Raw genomic sequence first — 13,060 nt, 5'->3', positions numbered from 1 at the left:
GGACATTTGCAATCTTGATGACCCACCAATGGGTCAAATGTCTGTTGCGAAACATTGGATACACACCGGCAACACCAGTCCAATTCAATGGCAGCCTCTACTGCGTCATACAGAAGGAAGTCAACAAGACGCTTGCCCAAGATATCATTGAGCCTTCTTGTAGGTTTTGGGGTTCCCTGGACATGCTCATGAGAAGAAAGGATGACAGCTGGTGTTTCTGTGTCAACTGTCACCATATCAACAAACTAACATAAAAGCTGTTGAACTGCTGCCGTGGATGGATGATGCCCTCGATTGTTTACATGGTGCAAAATAGTTTTCTTCGATAGACCTTCACTCCAGGTAATGGCAGACTGCAGTTGACGTGGTCGGTGAAAACACTGGTTTGATTACACCTGATGGCCTCTATCAATTTAAAGTGATGCCATTCGGGTTATGTATTGCCCTGGCTACATTTGAACGTATGATGGACACATTCCTTCACGAATTTAAGTGGTCAATCTGCCAGTGCTACCCTGATGACATTATTGTCCTTTCAGCAACTTTTGTCGTGCACCTCGAGCGTCTTTCTACAATTCTTTCTGTTTTTCACAAGGCTGGGCTTCAGTTCAATTCTTCAAAATGTCACTTTGGCCACCGGTAACTTACTGTGCTCGGGCACCTCGTCAATTCTTCCGGCATCTGGCTCGATCCCAAGAAAGTTTGCACCATCAAGAACTTCCCCGTGCCAACCTGTGCCAACAATGTTCGAAGCTTTGTGGGTTTCATACACCCACTGGTTCATACACAATTCCGCTAATGTTGCACATCCTCTAAGAGAACTTCTCAAGGAAGACGCTGCTTTTGTCTGGGATCCAGAACAAGATACAGCAACACCTTGTTAAGTTGAACTCGCATATCTCAAAAAATCTGCTAAGCCTATAATTTTCCGCAGCACCGAACCATTTCCCTTATATGCCATGTAATTTATTGCCATTTATCTCGAAGTATTTTTGGGCCAAATTGCAGATATCTTGAAATCTTGTCCGAGAGTGGAAAAAAAATGTTTCTGCCGGAACGTTTAACAAGCTTCGCGCGAGGCTGCTGCACCTATCACAAGGCAGACGTTTTCCCTGAATGTCCAGTCAGAACCTAGCAGCATAACAACTTTGTAAAGCAACCATGCTACACATCATGTGACAGGAGAGACTGTGCAGAGGTAGGTCACACTGTAGGCAGGCCCTGAAAAATATAACGCTTGATGCAGTTCGTTATGTTCTCCTAATGCAACACATGTGATTTACCATCAGAGGTGTGATTTTTATGCAATGCATGCAGCACAAATTTTTAAAATTTTACGCAACTTAGAACAAAACCGCACATTCTCGGTATGTCCATGCCACATGCACTGCATACTGTGCAATGCACGCGGCACGGGTTTACAGGGAATGATGCCACAGAAAGCAATGTAAGCATTCACGAGTACGCACTATGCAGACAGGATGTACCGGGTGAATTTACTGTCACCAAAATCGCCAGGATGGCTACAAATGGAGGGGACGATGAAGACGGCAATGACGAAAGACCAAAAGAAGTGCCGACATCAGCCGAAGCATTTATTTCCATTACTGCGAAATAAAGTTGACTTCAACGGTGGGAACGATCGGCTCATGCGATGTGCAAAGCAGCTCGAGGACGCCTTTTTAGGTCCAAGCGCTAGCACAAAGCAGATCAGCCTTGCGCAATTTTTATGTACTGAATAAAATGGCAGTGCCAAAAAATGGAGCTGGTTGATACCTATGGTATGTTTTTTTTTTTTTTGAAACCTTTACAAAGAGCCAGTTTAGAAGCTCTTGTTGAAAGGCTAGTCAGTAGTGGTGAATTTTTTAGAAAGAACTTGACTTTTCACCGCAATTTCCCTAACTTTGCTTATCTCAAAATTCTTTCTGGTTTTTTACTACTTTGACCGTGCGCCTGAAAACTTTTTTTTTTTAGTTCTTTGTAGATTTTGATGAAACTGGCTGAGTTTATGTATATCAATGTGCAAGTTTTAAATATACATCCAGTTCTCTTGCAGAGTAAATAACTTTCTAGAAATTGAAGAAATTCAGCTCTATTGCATAATTTGCTTTGACGTGAGCTATCTACCAAACTATACATGGCATAATAAATATTGACATATGAAAATTATGTGGAACTAACAAAGAGTAGAGTGCAAATAAGCAAGTATTGTGTTCTAACCCAATTTTATATCAAATGAGAACATTCCAAACTTCAGTGAGAGAAATTCATTTAACTGCTAAAGAAAGAAACATAAAAAATTTCTAATAAATAAAACAACATTATTTCATATATTTGCACTCTACACAGCTTTGCCTTTCTGGAACAAAAAAAAGAGAATTACAGTGATAGTACAAGTAGAAGCAGAGGTAATGCACTTCCAATACAGCATCATCACCAAAATTGTGGTTTTGAGAAAGCAAGAAAACATATTTCACAACTGATGTATTGAAAGAAAACTTGAAAAGACAGCCTCGAAGGTCATCAGTAGGCACTAGGTATAATTCATGGCCGTTTGGCCGTTTGCTGGTCGACGACGTAGCATGCAGTGCGAGTATGTTCACTTCAAAAGGATTATGTACATGCTTTCGAAACATAAATTCCTCGCGAGCTCCATCCCGAAGCAACTTCACTGCAGATCTCACAAGCCACAGTCAGTTTAGTAGCGAGACCATAATCCTGATCGCTTCGCACCAGCTATGAAGAATAACCACAAGTATTACACGACAAAACGCCGAGAATATTGTTCACTGCTGCAAGTCCGACGACAACATACAGAGTAGCAGGCTTCGTGACCGAGGCTGTTGCACTATCAAAGGTCAGATCTTCAACAAAACACCGAATTTTTTGCTCCATGGCCGTCGTAGATGCATCTTGTCGAGCGTAGCTTTCTCAGATGCTCTTATCTTATCCACTTCCTCTTTAGTTACGACAGCTGTGCTGAATTCTTATGCGAGTGTAACCGGCATGCGTATATGCGTGATCCGGCAAAGCAGTTTAGGCATCGACATTCGGCGGCGGTATGACTTTAGCGGTGAGCTGCTGGCTATCCTGTGCCAACTGCGACGACGGAATTGCTTTCGGAAGTCTATTGCATCTTGTACATTTCTACCCGAAACAATCCACGGAACAAAACTTTGTCGGACCTCTAGCCTATCCAGCGTCACAGATGCGAGACTAAGAGAAAATGGCGGCTGTTTTCGTCGCTCGAGCGCTTGTGGTTTTTGACACCAATCATGACTCGCCATCTTAGTCACATGCTCAAACTGGCCAATAATAGCGTGCGTGCACCGCGAATGTCCTTTTCTATTCTTTTTTTCGTGACCGCAGCGCCGGCACTGTAGCTGACCAATTAATAAAGAAAGCCAGGAACGTGAGCTTTAGAATGATACCGAAATGGTGCTGACAGTGTGCGTAGTTATCAAGTTATGCGTGATGAAAATCGGGCGCGATTTGTCCCCAATTTAGGGACCACACTTGCGGATTCGCATCTTTAGATCACGATAACGTAAGGACTATGCAGCATTTTGTAACCAAATTTCAGAGATAGGTGCAGGAACGTGTCAGGAATGTGGAAAATAAAAATTTAGAATTTTAATTTTGGGCTAATTTTCGGTCCCAAATACCCCGGGTCCCCCTTTAATGTGGCATTTTTTTTTTATTCAAGAGAACCTTACAGGCCCTATGGCAGGGCATAATGTAAGGGGGGCATTTTAAAAAGCAAAGACATCAAAAGTACAAATTTCCAACAGGAACAGTGATACAAATAGATTGCCATGTTATACAATATTCAAGGCACAGGGAATACAAAGCAATATCTAAGGGCACACGAACACTTGTTAGATTAACAGAGCAAAAGGAATACTGTTTATGAAAATAATATACAACATTGCAAAAATACGCAATCAAATACACTAGACTGGGCATTCGTGAACGGTACTAAATGGGTAAATCGTGAGTAACTGACAGTGGAACGTGTTGAGGTTATAACCCTGCCACACGGGCACAGAAAATGACATTAACTGGCTAATGCCTTAAACTTTAATGTCATTCGCAGGGTGCCACACGGATATGCTTAATGGCATTAAAGTTTAATAATATTCGTGACGTAGTGCATTCTCGTAACTCACTTGGCCATCAAATGCATACTCTCAATCCCAGTGTCTCCACATTCTGACGAGACTAGACGGATTCTTAGTGAATAGCAATTAATATATTCTTCACTTTCTTTAAAAAATTGCTCTTTCTCGCGATGTAGTGCGTTCTTACAATTATTACAACTCACTTGGCCGTCAAATGCATACTCTCGTTTACAATGTCCCCGCCGTGGCCGTAGTGACCATATTCTCATGATATTAAGCAAACTTGTAGATAAAAACAATGTATTCTTCACTTTTTTAAAAGGAGCTCTTTATTTTCGTAGAGATCAACAGGCGATGTTGCTGCTACGCACTGCTAGAGCACTAATCGCGAGCGCGTTAGCCAGGAGAAGCTGTTCGATTGCACGGCGGCGGCTCCTTGCCTTGTTGACCTCAAACTGAAGCCTTCGAATTTCTCGACGATGCTCGACTCGAACAAGCACATAAACCAGAACAAACTGGAGCACGCAGTCAAATTCTTCAGGATCGCTGCTTGAGAGCTTTGAAGCTGTGAGCGCTATTTTGCCAATTTCAATGCTTTGGCTATGCTATGGATTGGCCGTAGAGCTAGCTTTGGCTTCAAAGAATTTACAGCTGGGTGCAACAATGTTATTCCTTAAATAAACTACATACAATATGCCAATTAATGCTTCTCATGCCATTTCTTAAACATTTGCTCCCTAGATAACTGTTTTTTATTGTATTACGATTGGTAAGCAAACTTAACTGTTTCACTGCAGCTACCGCCATCGCAACGCTTAATGTCATTAAGTATGCGCGTGTAGCAGCGATCGAAATATAATGGCATTAACCTTGCCTGCGTGGCACAGGTATAAGATATGGAGGCTATGTTATCAGGGAGGTCATTCCAAAGACGAATGGCACGAGGTAGAGCAGATAAATTAAATGCATCTCTTTTACCGTATATGCGCATGAAGCTGAATTGATTATGTAATCTGCATGAAAAAAAGCGGTGTATTTGCAGTTGTAACCGGGTTCGTTTATTAGTGTAAATATATTCGTGGAATAAGCACAAAAGAGCGATGTTACGGCAGATATCTAATGGCGGCAGTAGGAGGTCTACTTTAATTTGTGTAATGCTTGAGTTTATACTGTAGTTAACGTGATATGAACCGGGCTGCTCTATTTTGTATCCTTTCCATAATATTGATTAGGTAATTTTGATGAGGGGACCGAATTGAGGAGGTGAATTCTAGCTGTGGCAAAATTAATGTTTAGAAAGCGAGTTTTCGAATGTTTGTCAGGGCATTTGACAGGTTGCGTCGTAGATAGCCAAGAGAATGTGATGCTTTGGCGCATGTAGAAGCAATGTGTGGGACCCATGAAAGATTCTCTGTAAGAAGAACACCAAGGTACTTGTATGATGAAGTGTGGGAGAGCACAGTGTTATTAAGGTGATACAAAAATTTATAATTTACACATTTTCGGCTGAAGCACATCACCTCGCACTTTGTAAACTTTAGTGTCATGTGCCATTTGTTACACCAGTTAGCGATAAGGTTAAGATCTGCTTGAAGTATCAAGTGATCGTCAGTCGTGTGAATAGGACAGTAGATTATGCAGTCACCGACAAAAAGGCGCATGCAGGAAGTAATCTGGGCGGGTAAGTCGTTAATGTAAATTAAGAAGACTAAAAAGCCGAGGACGCTGCCTTGTGGCACACCAGAGCTAACAGAAGAAGGCGGGGAAAATAAATTGTTAACAACAGTAAACTGTTCTCGAAAAGAAAGAAAATTACGAATCCAGGATAATGTTAAAGAGTCAAGTTGTAGGGCAGATAATTTAGAAATTAGGCGGCAGTGGGGCATGCGGTCAAAAGCTTTAGAAAAGTCAAGATAGATACAGTCAGTTTGAGGACTGCAGTCCAAGTTAAAGTGCAAGTCAGTCGTTAGTTAAAATAATTGTGTGTCACAGGAAAAACCCTTCCTAAAACCTTGCTGATTAGAAAAAAAGAAATTGTTAGCTTCTAGGTGGCTGCACACATGTGCCCAAGCATTTTGAACATCTCCAGATTGGTGAACTGGTATTATTTTTCCTCTTAACCAATCGGTGGGTAACTTTCCAGATGCTAGAGATTGTTGAAAAATATGGCATAAGATCTTGCTTGAGGCAGCGACGGTGTTCTTTAATATCTTGGAATTAATGTTGTCAATACTGGCTGAAGTGGATATTTTGAGGTCACTAATGAGTACTTTAACGCCTTCAACAGTGATCACAATTGGTTCCACGCATGCGGCGTCATGTTCGGGAAAAGTTCGAACATTGGAAAAGTCCTCCCGAGTGAAAACAGATGAAAAAAACGTGTCGAAGTCGGTGGGGCAATCGGCGCTAGAAATAGGTATGTTTTCTGTCCCATGTAAAGTTATGGTGTTAGTATCTCTTGACGGAGATATGGCTTTTCCAAATTTTGGGGCGATAGGAAGTTAGCAGTGATGGTAGGTCTTGCGAGTAGTATTTATCTTCAGCGGAAGATATCGCTAAGCAGTAATTGTTTAAACAGTCTTTGTATATCTGCCAAGCCTGTAATGTATTACTGCAATGCATTTGCTGAGCTTACTAGTATGGGGCTCACTTCACCACCAGTTCTCGCCTATTTTGACATGACCGCTCCAATGGAAGTTCGAACCAATGTCAGCGGTCATGGTATCAGCCCTGTTTGGCTCAGTGCCAGCAAGGCTGCGACCGTGTTATAGCGTACGCTAGACATACTGTGTCCCAAGTGAAGTGCAATTACTCCATTACTGAATGCAAGTGCCTTGCCCTCGTTTCGTAAATTTCACTCATACTTGTACGGCCGGCCACTCACATATATTACCGACCATGATGCCTTATGCCGGCTTTTATTCCTAAAGGATCCTACTGGACTTCTTGTTCGGTGTGCTCTACGACTCCAGGAGTACTCACACAGTTGTGCATAAGAGTGGCCGATTGCATGAAGATGCTGACAGCTTGTCGTGCCATCCAGCAGACCCACCGGAGCTTTCTGACAGCTGCAAGTATACCTGTGTGCTGTCACTTACTGCGTTTGAGAACATTGGGGATGAGCAACTCCATGACCCCTACTTGTAAGACGTCATTCTCCGGCTGACTTCTGAGGCACCTTCCCCTTCCCTGCTTATGTTTGTGCAGCAGAATGGAATATTCTACTGTTGCAACATGCACCCTGGCGGTCCTGAACTGCTCTTAGTTATTCCCACAAATATGCATCAAACGGTCCTCAGCTTCGTCTCTGGCAGTGCTCTGTAACAGTATGATAGTATGAACAGGTAAAAAATAAGCCTAACACTATTGGGTCTTTTTTTTTTTTTTTTTTTTGGTCACGAATGTTGGCCCTGTGAAATCATACTTAACAGGATCGCATCAATAAGGTTCTTCTGTATTTAATTAAAAATCAACTTTTCCTTGTTTTTTTCTTCTTTTTTTTTAAATGTTACCCAAGTTAAGCTATCAACCTATATTCGTGGCCAGACGATCTCGAATTATATTTGTGAGCAAAGCTATCAAAAGCGCCAAGATAACGGAGTTCCTCATTCGCGCCTGCTATAAAGCCAGTATGGAGATTATCCAGTCTGGGTTTAAGAAATTCTGAACATCCATCACACTCAACAGCACTGAGGATGAAGTCGTTTAGGGTGCTTAGGACGCCAGCAAAACATCTGACAAGGACGATTTCTCTAGCAGTTTCGGCAAAGATGCCTCTTGTGGCATCGACTAACGAGATTTAGTAGCTGAGCTTACAGTAAATAAACATCCGTCATAATCAAAATTTTTCGTTTGTCTAAAAAGGCAAGGGTCGGCCTATAGTCAGGTTTACTTTTTCTTTCTCAGCTAGTTCAATACAAGGGGTTGACCGACGTTCATGTTTAACCTATATTCAAGTAAATATGGTAGGTCCTCTAGAATAGTGGGACTATGGGGAACAACAACATAGACAGCTGTGGCACCATCTCGATACAGTCGAGCGTCTCTAGAACGAATCGGTATAAAGAAGGAATATTTTTGTATCGGCTCTATTGCGAGTTGTGCAGTGTGCGACCTTTACAACGAAGTGACCAGCATGACAAGTGATTTCGAAGGCCCCAAGCACATTCATTATAAAGGCGTTTAACTGTATAAAAGTTCAACAGGATACAAGTAAACTAAATGGACACGAAATATCAACCTAATCCGATGCTTTGCCCATATTATCCATACAGCATTGACCACAGTGGCACCAACCTTCTAAATAATCATCTGAAACACTGGGTTCACCAGGAAATAAGTGACTTTGTTCCACAAGTGATCAAAAGAAGATGCGCTGTATTCTCAGATCATCACTGTAGGGGATACCTTCAATTTAGCATGACCAGTGTAAGACGCATTGGTGTCTACAAATGACGGCATTCTTTATGCAGAGCCAAGTACTTCATCTTCTCAAAGTGCGGAAGCAATGCTGCTGGTTGGCACGTTTCGGGGATAGTCACGCGAAATATTGTGAAAGTCAACATATATAGAGTAGAATTTATCCACAGGAAAGAAAGAGAGGTCGACCTGAGCTAATGCGCTGTAGTCTACTACTCTACACTGGTGAAGATGGAAGGGGAGTGAAATTACTGGGATGGGTGATGATATCGCGAAAGTGAGCATATTGTGACGGAAGGATGAAAGAAGACAGAGGAAGATTGCGAGGCACTGGCTGCTGCATGTTGTTGGTGGTCAGCCATCTTGTCTACGCTGACTCATCCTGTATATATATATTGTAAATACAGTCTTTATATACTCCTAACATCCCCGTAACAATATTTTTGAAATTGATAGTCAAAGAATACGGCCCAAGTTTGCTAACGCCTTGCTACGTGCACATACGCTTGCCTTTGGCTTAGACAGTCTGTGGCTTAGATTTTCTGCCAATGCTTTTTATGCTATTGCTTTTCACACCTTTCGCGCTTTGTTAGTGGTCAGAACGATACTGCACCTGCATTATCAATGAGATCAGCTGGCCATGAACGGTGAATAAGAGCGAACATAGTAACTCGCATGACAAATAGCAGCCTTTGTGGCTCAGTGGTTTGGCTTCACTTTTCTTGCAGTTTGTGCACAGCCGGTGAGTACTACTAGATCCAAGTAAACTTTGCTATTTTTTATTTTGAGGAGGTGCCGGAAACATGGCCAATGACCAATGGTGATGTACAATAATGAAAATATCGCTATTTCTGCTCGACTCATTGAGACACACGAGAAACATTTCTTTAAATTTTCTTTTCTCCCTTCTCTCGCTCCCTCCCTCCACAAAGCAAATTGGCTTTGCACCGAGGAGTACCGTCGATGGCCCACCAATACTGAAATTTCCGCTGCGTGGAATCACCAGTGTTGGAGGTCACTGTGAAGGTTTGTCTTAACCGTAGAGTATATGCAAAAGGGTTCTTATCAGTCCGATTCTTTTTACAGTAGGCCTATGGAAAACCAGCCAAATGCTCCCACATTTTTCGGTATGTCCTAGATGTCAGCTTAATCGAGTTCATCTTAAGGCTGGGCTACATGGAGTGGAAAACTGGTGTCAAATCAATGAACTTCGCCCGGTGGCGAATGCTCAATCCTTGGCTTCCACAAATTTTATGCCTGTCGCTGGCCTGGCTTGATCAGAAAAGCTCCGCCCAGCGAAGTTCGCTGCCAAAAGCAGCAAGCATGCCTTGCATACTCGCCAGGCGTCGCGACAAGCAATCTTCTCCAACTTCCGGTGGCTGTTTGTGAGCCACCGCAAGTGTCTGTTTTTTTTTTGTTTTGTTTTGTTTTAGTGCCTCGATTGGAGCATCCGTCGCGCTGCCGAGTGTCTCAAGTGCTTGAGTGCCTTTAGGGAAAAGGGGGATGAGAGATAATTGTTAGAAGCCAACTCTGCTTAGTTTCCAGGTTGTTTGCATCCGTGTGGCCCAGACGGCGCACAATATGGTTCGTGGCATCGAGAATGAGAGCTGCTTACAGCGCCATTTCATGCTAAATTTCAACAATGCTATCCTCTCTGGCTGCTGTACTAGATGTCGTGACCACCGCCGCACAGTTGCTTGTGGGCTATCACGGGGGAGCAGGAGGCACACAGTGCACACGTGCACTACACAGGCTATGCGCACACTACAGCACACTGCACACGCATCAAGCTGGTGCCTCAGCACAACGTAGTCAGACAGAGCAACGCCAGCTGGCTGAAGTGCTTACAGCTCAATAGAATGTGTAGAAATCGTTTGTAAATACATCTATGAAACTTTTACTTTTTAAATGCTTAGCCATTGACAACAGATAATAGTACGAGAACTATTTTTAAGATTTTTTTTTTACACTTTTATTGAATCTGGCAACCTTAACAACGAGGCAGTGAACGCACAGTAGCGCACGCCTCTTTTATGCTCCATGTAGCCAACCCAGCGAGCAATTGCCATTGTGTCGCTGCGTCTATTTCTGCCGTGCAAAGTTCGCCATGGAAGTCTGCCTCATGTAGCCTGGCCTTAACGGGGAGTTTACTGCACATTGCATTTCCGTAAAAGATGATGATGATCACCATAAAATTTGGTTGTGAAGCGACATACACAAAATAAGGAGTACAAGCAAACATTTGTAGTGTATGGCCTCTACATCAGGACATGTGTAGCTTACCATGTGCATTGCCAAATTTAAAAGATCATGTACAACTAGTACAACCTCTCTTGTTAATCTTAAAGCCCCAAAAAATGAAGAATGAATCTCCGAAAAGTGTCCAATCATCCCTAATACTTTGTTTTTTTTTTCCCCTTTTTTTCCTGATCATGTGAGAAGTAGATTGCACCCACTTTCTACATGTTCCTTGTTTTATATGTTTCAAGGGAAGCCTTGCCATGTTCCCCTATGCAGGGCTTCGCTTAAACATAAGCACTGAATGCTAAATCTCGAAGATAATGTATGCACACAAGAACTCCAGCATCATTTATGTTCTGGGCATGCACGGTGTGCATCACGCAGTGCTAAATTCTTGGATGTCCTGCTTTATGCTATGCTAAAGCTCTAAAGCTGTTTTCTGCTATGAAACCATAAAAAAACTGGGTGCTTGTTAGAAATAGGCAAATACTGCCAAATCAAGCAGTGGTGCCTTTGGGCGTTTCTTTCTGCTCTTCTTTTGTTTCGGTTAACTGAACACATCTGTCAAGTCCATCAAGGAATGCAAGTTGACTGAGTTTGGCATGGCCACCAGGATCATCCCATGCTGTGTCAACCATCTCAGTAGCCACATGCTTGGCCACTTATTGGCAGGAAGTGCAGCAACAAATTCAATAGTGGCTGCATGCTGTACCACAGATCCAGCAGGTTGGGCAAAATGGCAGTGCTACCAACTGAATTTTGACTACGATAATGACATGAACATGCTTCAGCTACATTGATTAGCTTCACTTGAATATGGCCATACATATGGTAGCCTTTGCATGCAAGGGCTGGAAAGTTTGACATCTTTAAATATTTTTTTCAGCTTTACAGCCATAGAACAGGGTCAAAATACTTACAATACTTACAATATACAGCTAATTTGAGAGATGTGACGGTGCAAGGCTGTTATTCACTTGTTTCGTGACTGCATCCATATTACCTGCTCTCCCTACTTCATCTCTACCATTCTATCGGCCTCCCCTCCGGACTGTTGCACGTCAGTAGGAAGGTAAGCGCTCCAGTTTCTGCAATGCTTTTGAGGGGGGTCATGGATAATTACAGCAGTTGAGAGATTATTTGGCTATGTCGAGGGCAGCTATGCAAAGGATAGACTTAGAATTAGTTTAGCCAGTTGTCATTATTGATTATCTTCTGGCTCTGACCAGCATACCTGCATGGGAGGCTGCCGACTGGCCGGTTGCTGTCCAGCTGTTGAGGGCACAATTGGGGGCACGAAGGCACTCTGCAGGGGCACAGTCCGGTGGGCCGGGTCCACTGGAGGTGCATGGAGTGTGTCCTCTGGAGAGCCTTCGGCTGCACACACGACACACATCAGGTGCACACATCAGACCCACATTATAAAGCGATTGCTGTGCTTCGGGATCAGCTGCTGACCAGCCAGGTTCTTCCAAATTTTGTTAAGATTGGACTTTCCCTATGCATTTCAGGCCCTGCACAAAGTGTTTTCATTGCCAGAACGTGTCAATGCATTGACGTACGAGATAAGCCTCTGTGGCATGCTGTGCCAAGATCATCTTGAATGCTGCACAAAACTCTTGGTGCATTACTAGTATCACTAGGCTGGACAGCAACAATTAAAGAGAAATTCTTGTATCCTATATTAAAACTTTTTCCCTTTTGTATTTTAGCTCCTCTTCGACACCAGCTATTGCAAGAGGTGCACGAGTGCCTCTCATAGAGCCTGCATACACTTAGCTCAGGCAAAACTGTATACATTCATAAAAACGAAGTGTGTGCAAGTATTGCTTTACCACCACATTCACCCCACCTGGACTTACCAGGTGTAATGTTCTCGATGTAATACATTTAGTAAGGCTACACAACGTCGGCACTTACAGCAGGGGTGTCAGCCTACATTTGCAGTGGCTGCAAGGGCACTGTGGCATTGCACGCAACGAAAAGGCTGGTTGCTGGCTGCACACGATTTTTCAACTTTCAAATATGTTTATCCAGCTTATGATGTGCGAGCCACCATTTGAGCATTCCTGACCAGCCTCCACCAAAACGCTCGTGTTGCCGCTTGGAGCCCACTGCTGTCCATCACTGCTCAAGGGCTCAGACAGCTGCAGTGCACAACGCTACTGCGCTCTCATATGGGTTGCACACAAACAATGGCTTGTCGCCAAAGACATGGTGTTGCCTTCATGGGCAAATGTCCTGGATTTGGCTAGGAGGAGAACTTGGATCATCTCCTC

At 43.1% G+C, this 13,060-nt stretch overlaps 1 protein-coding gene across 19 annotated transcripts in view; it reads right to left on the bottom strand.

The window, feature by feature from the left end:
• Positions 1 to 13,060, bottom strand: part of Wnk (Wnk kinase) — a 541,117-nt gene that overhangs the window by 362,642 nt on the left and 165,415 nt on the right. For 12 of the 19 annotated variants that reach the window (XM_075670005.1, XM_075669987.1, XM_075669988.1 and 9 more), the window contains exons 8-9: positions 12,016 to 12,158; positions 649 to 732 (exon numbers count right to left, since the gene is read on the bottom strand). In XM_075670005.1, the coding sequence (XP_075526120.1) occupies positions 649 to 732; positions 12,016 to 12,158 (227 nt within the window). The remainder of the gene's footprint in view (positions 1 to 648; positions 733 to 12,015; positions 12,159 to 13,060) is intronic. The other 7 variants (XM_075669995.1, XM_075669992.1, XM_075669994.1 and 4 more) reach the window with 1 other exon arrangement.

Source organism: Dermacentor variabilis, chromosome 9 (genome assembly GCF_050947875.1).
Source record: "Dermacentor variabilis isolate Ectoservices chromosome 9, ASM5094787v1, whole genome shotgun sequence".
Taxonomy (NCBI): domain Eukaryota; kingdom Metazoa; phylum Arthropoda; class Arachnida; order Ixodida; family Ixodidae; genus Dermacentor; species Dermacentor variabilis.
Note: the sequence above shows the minus strand (reverse complement) of the source record. Positions and strands in the feature narration are given on the sequence as shown.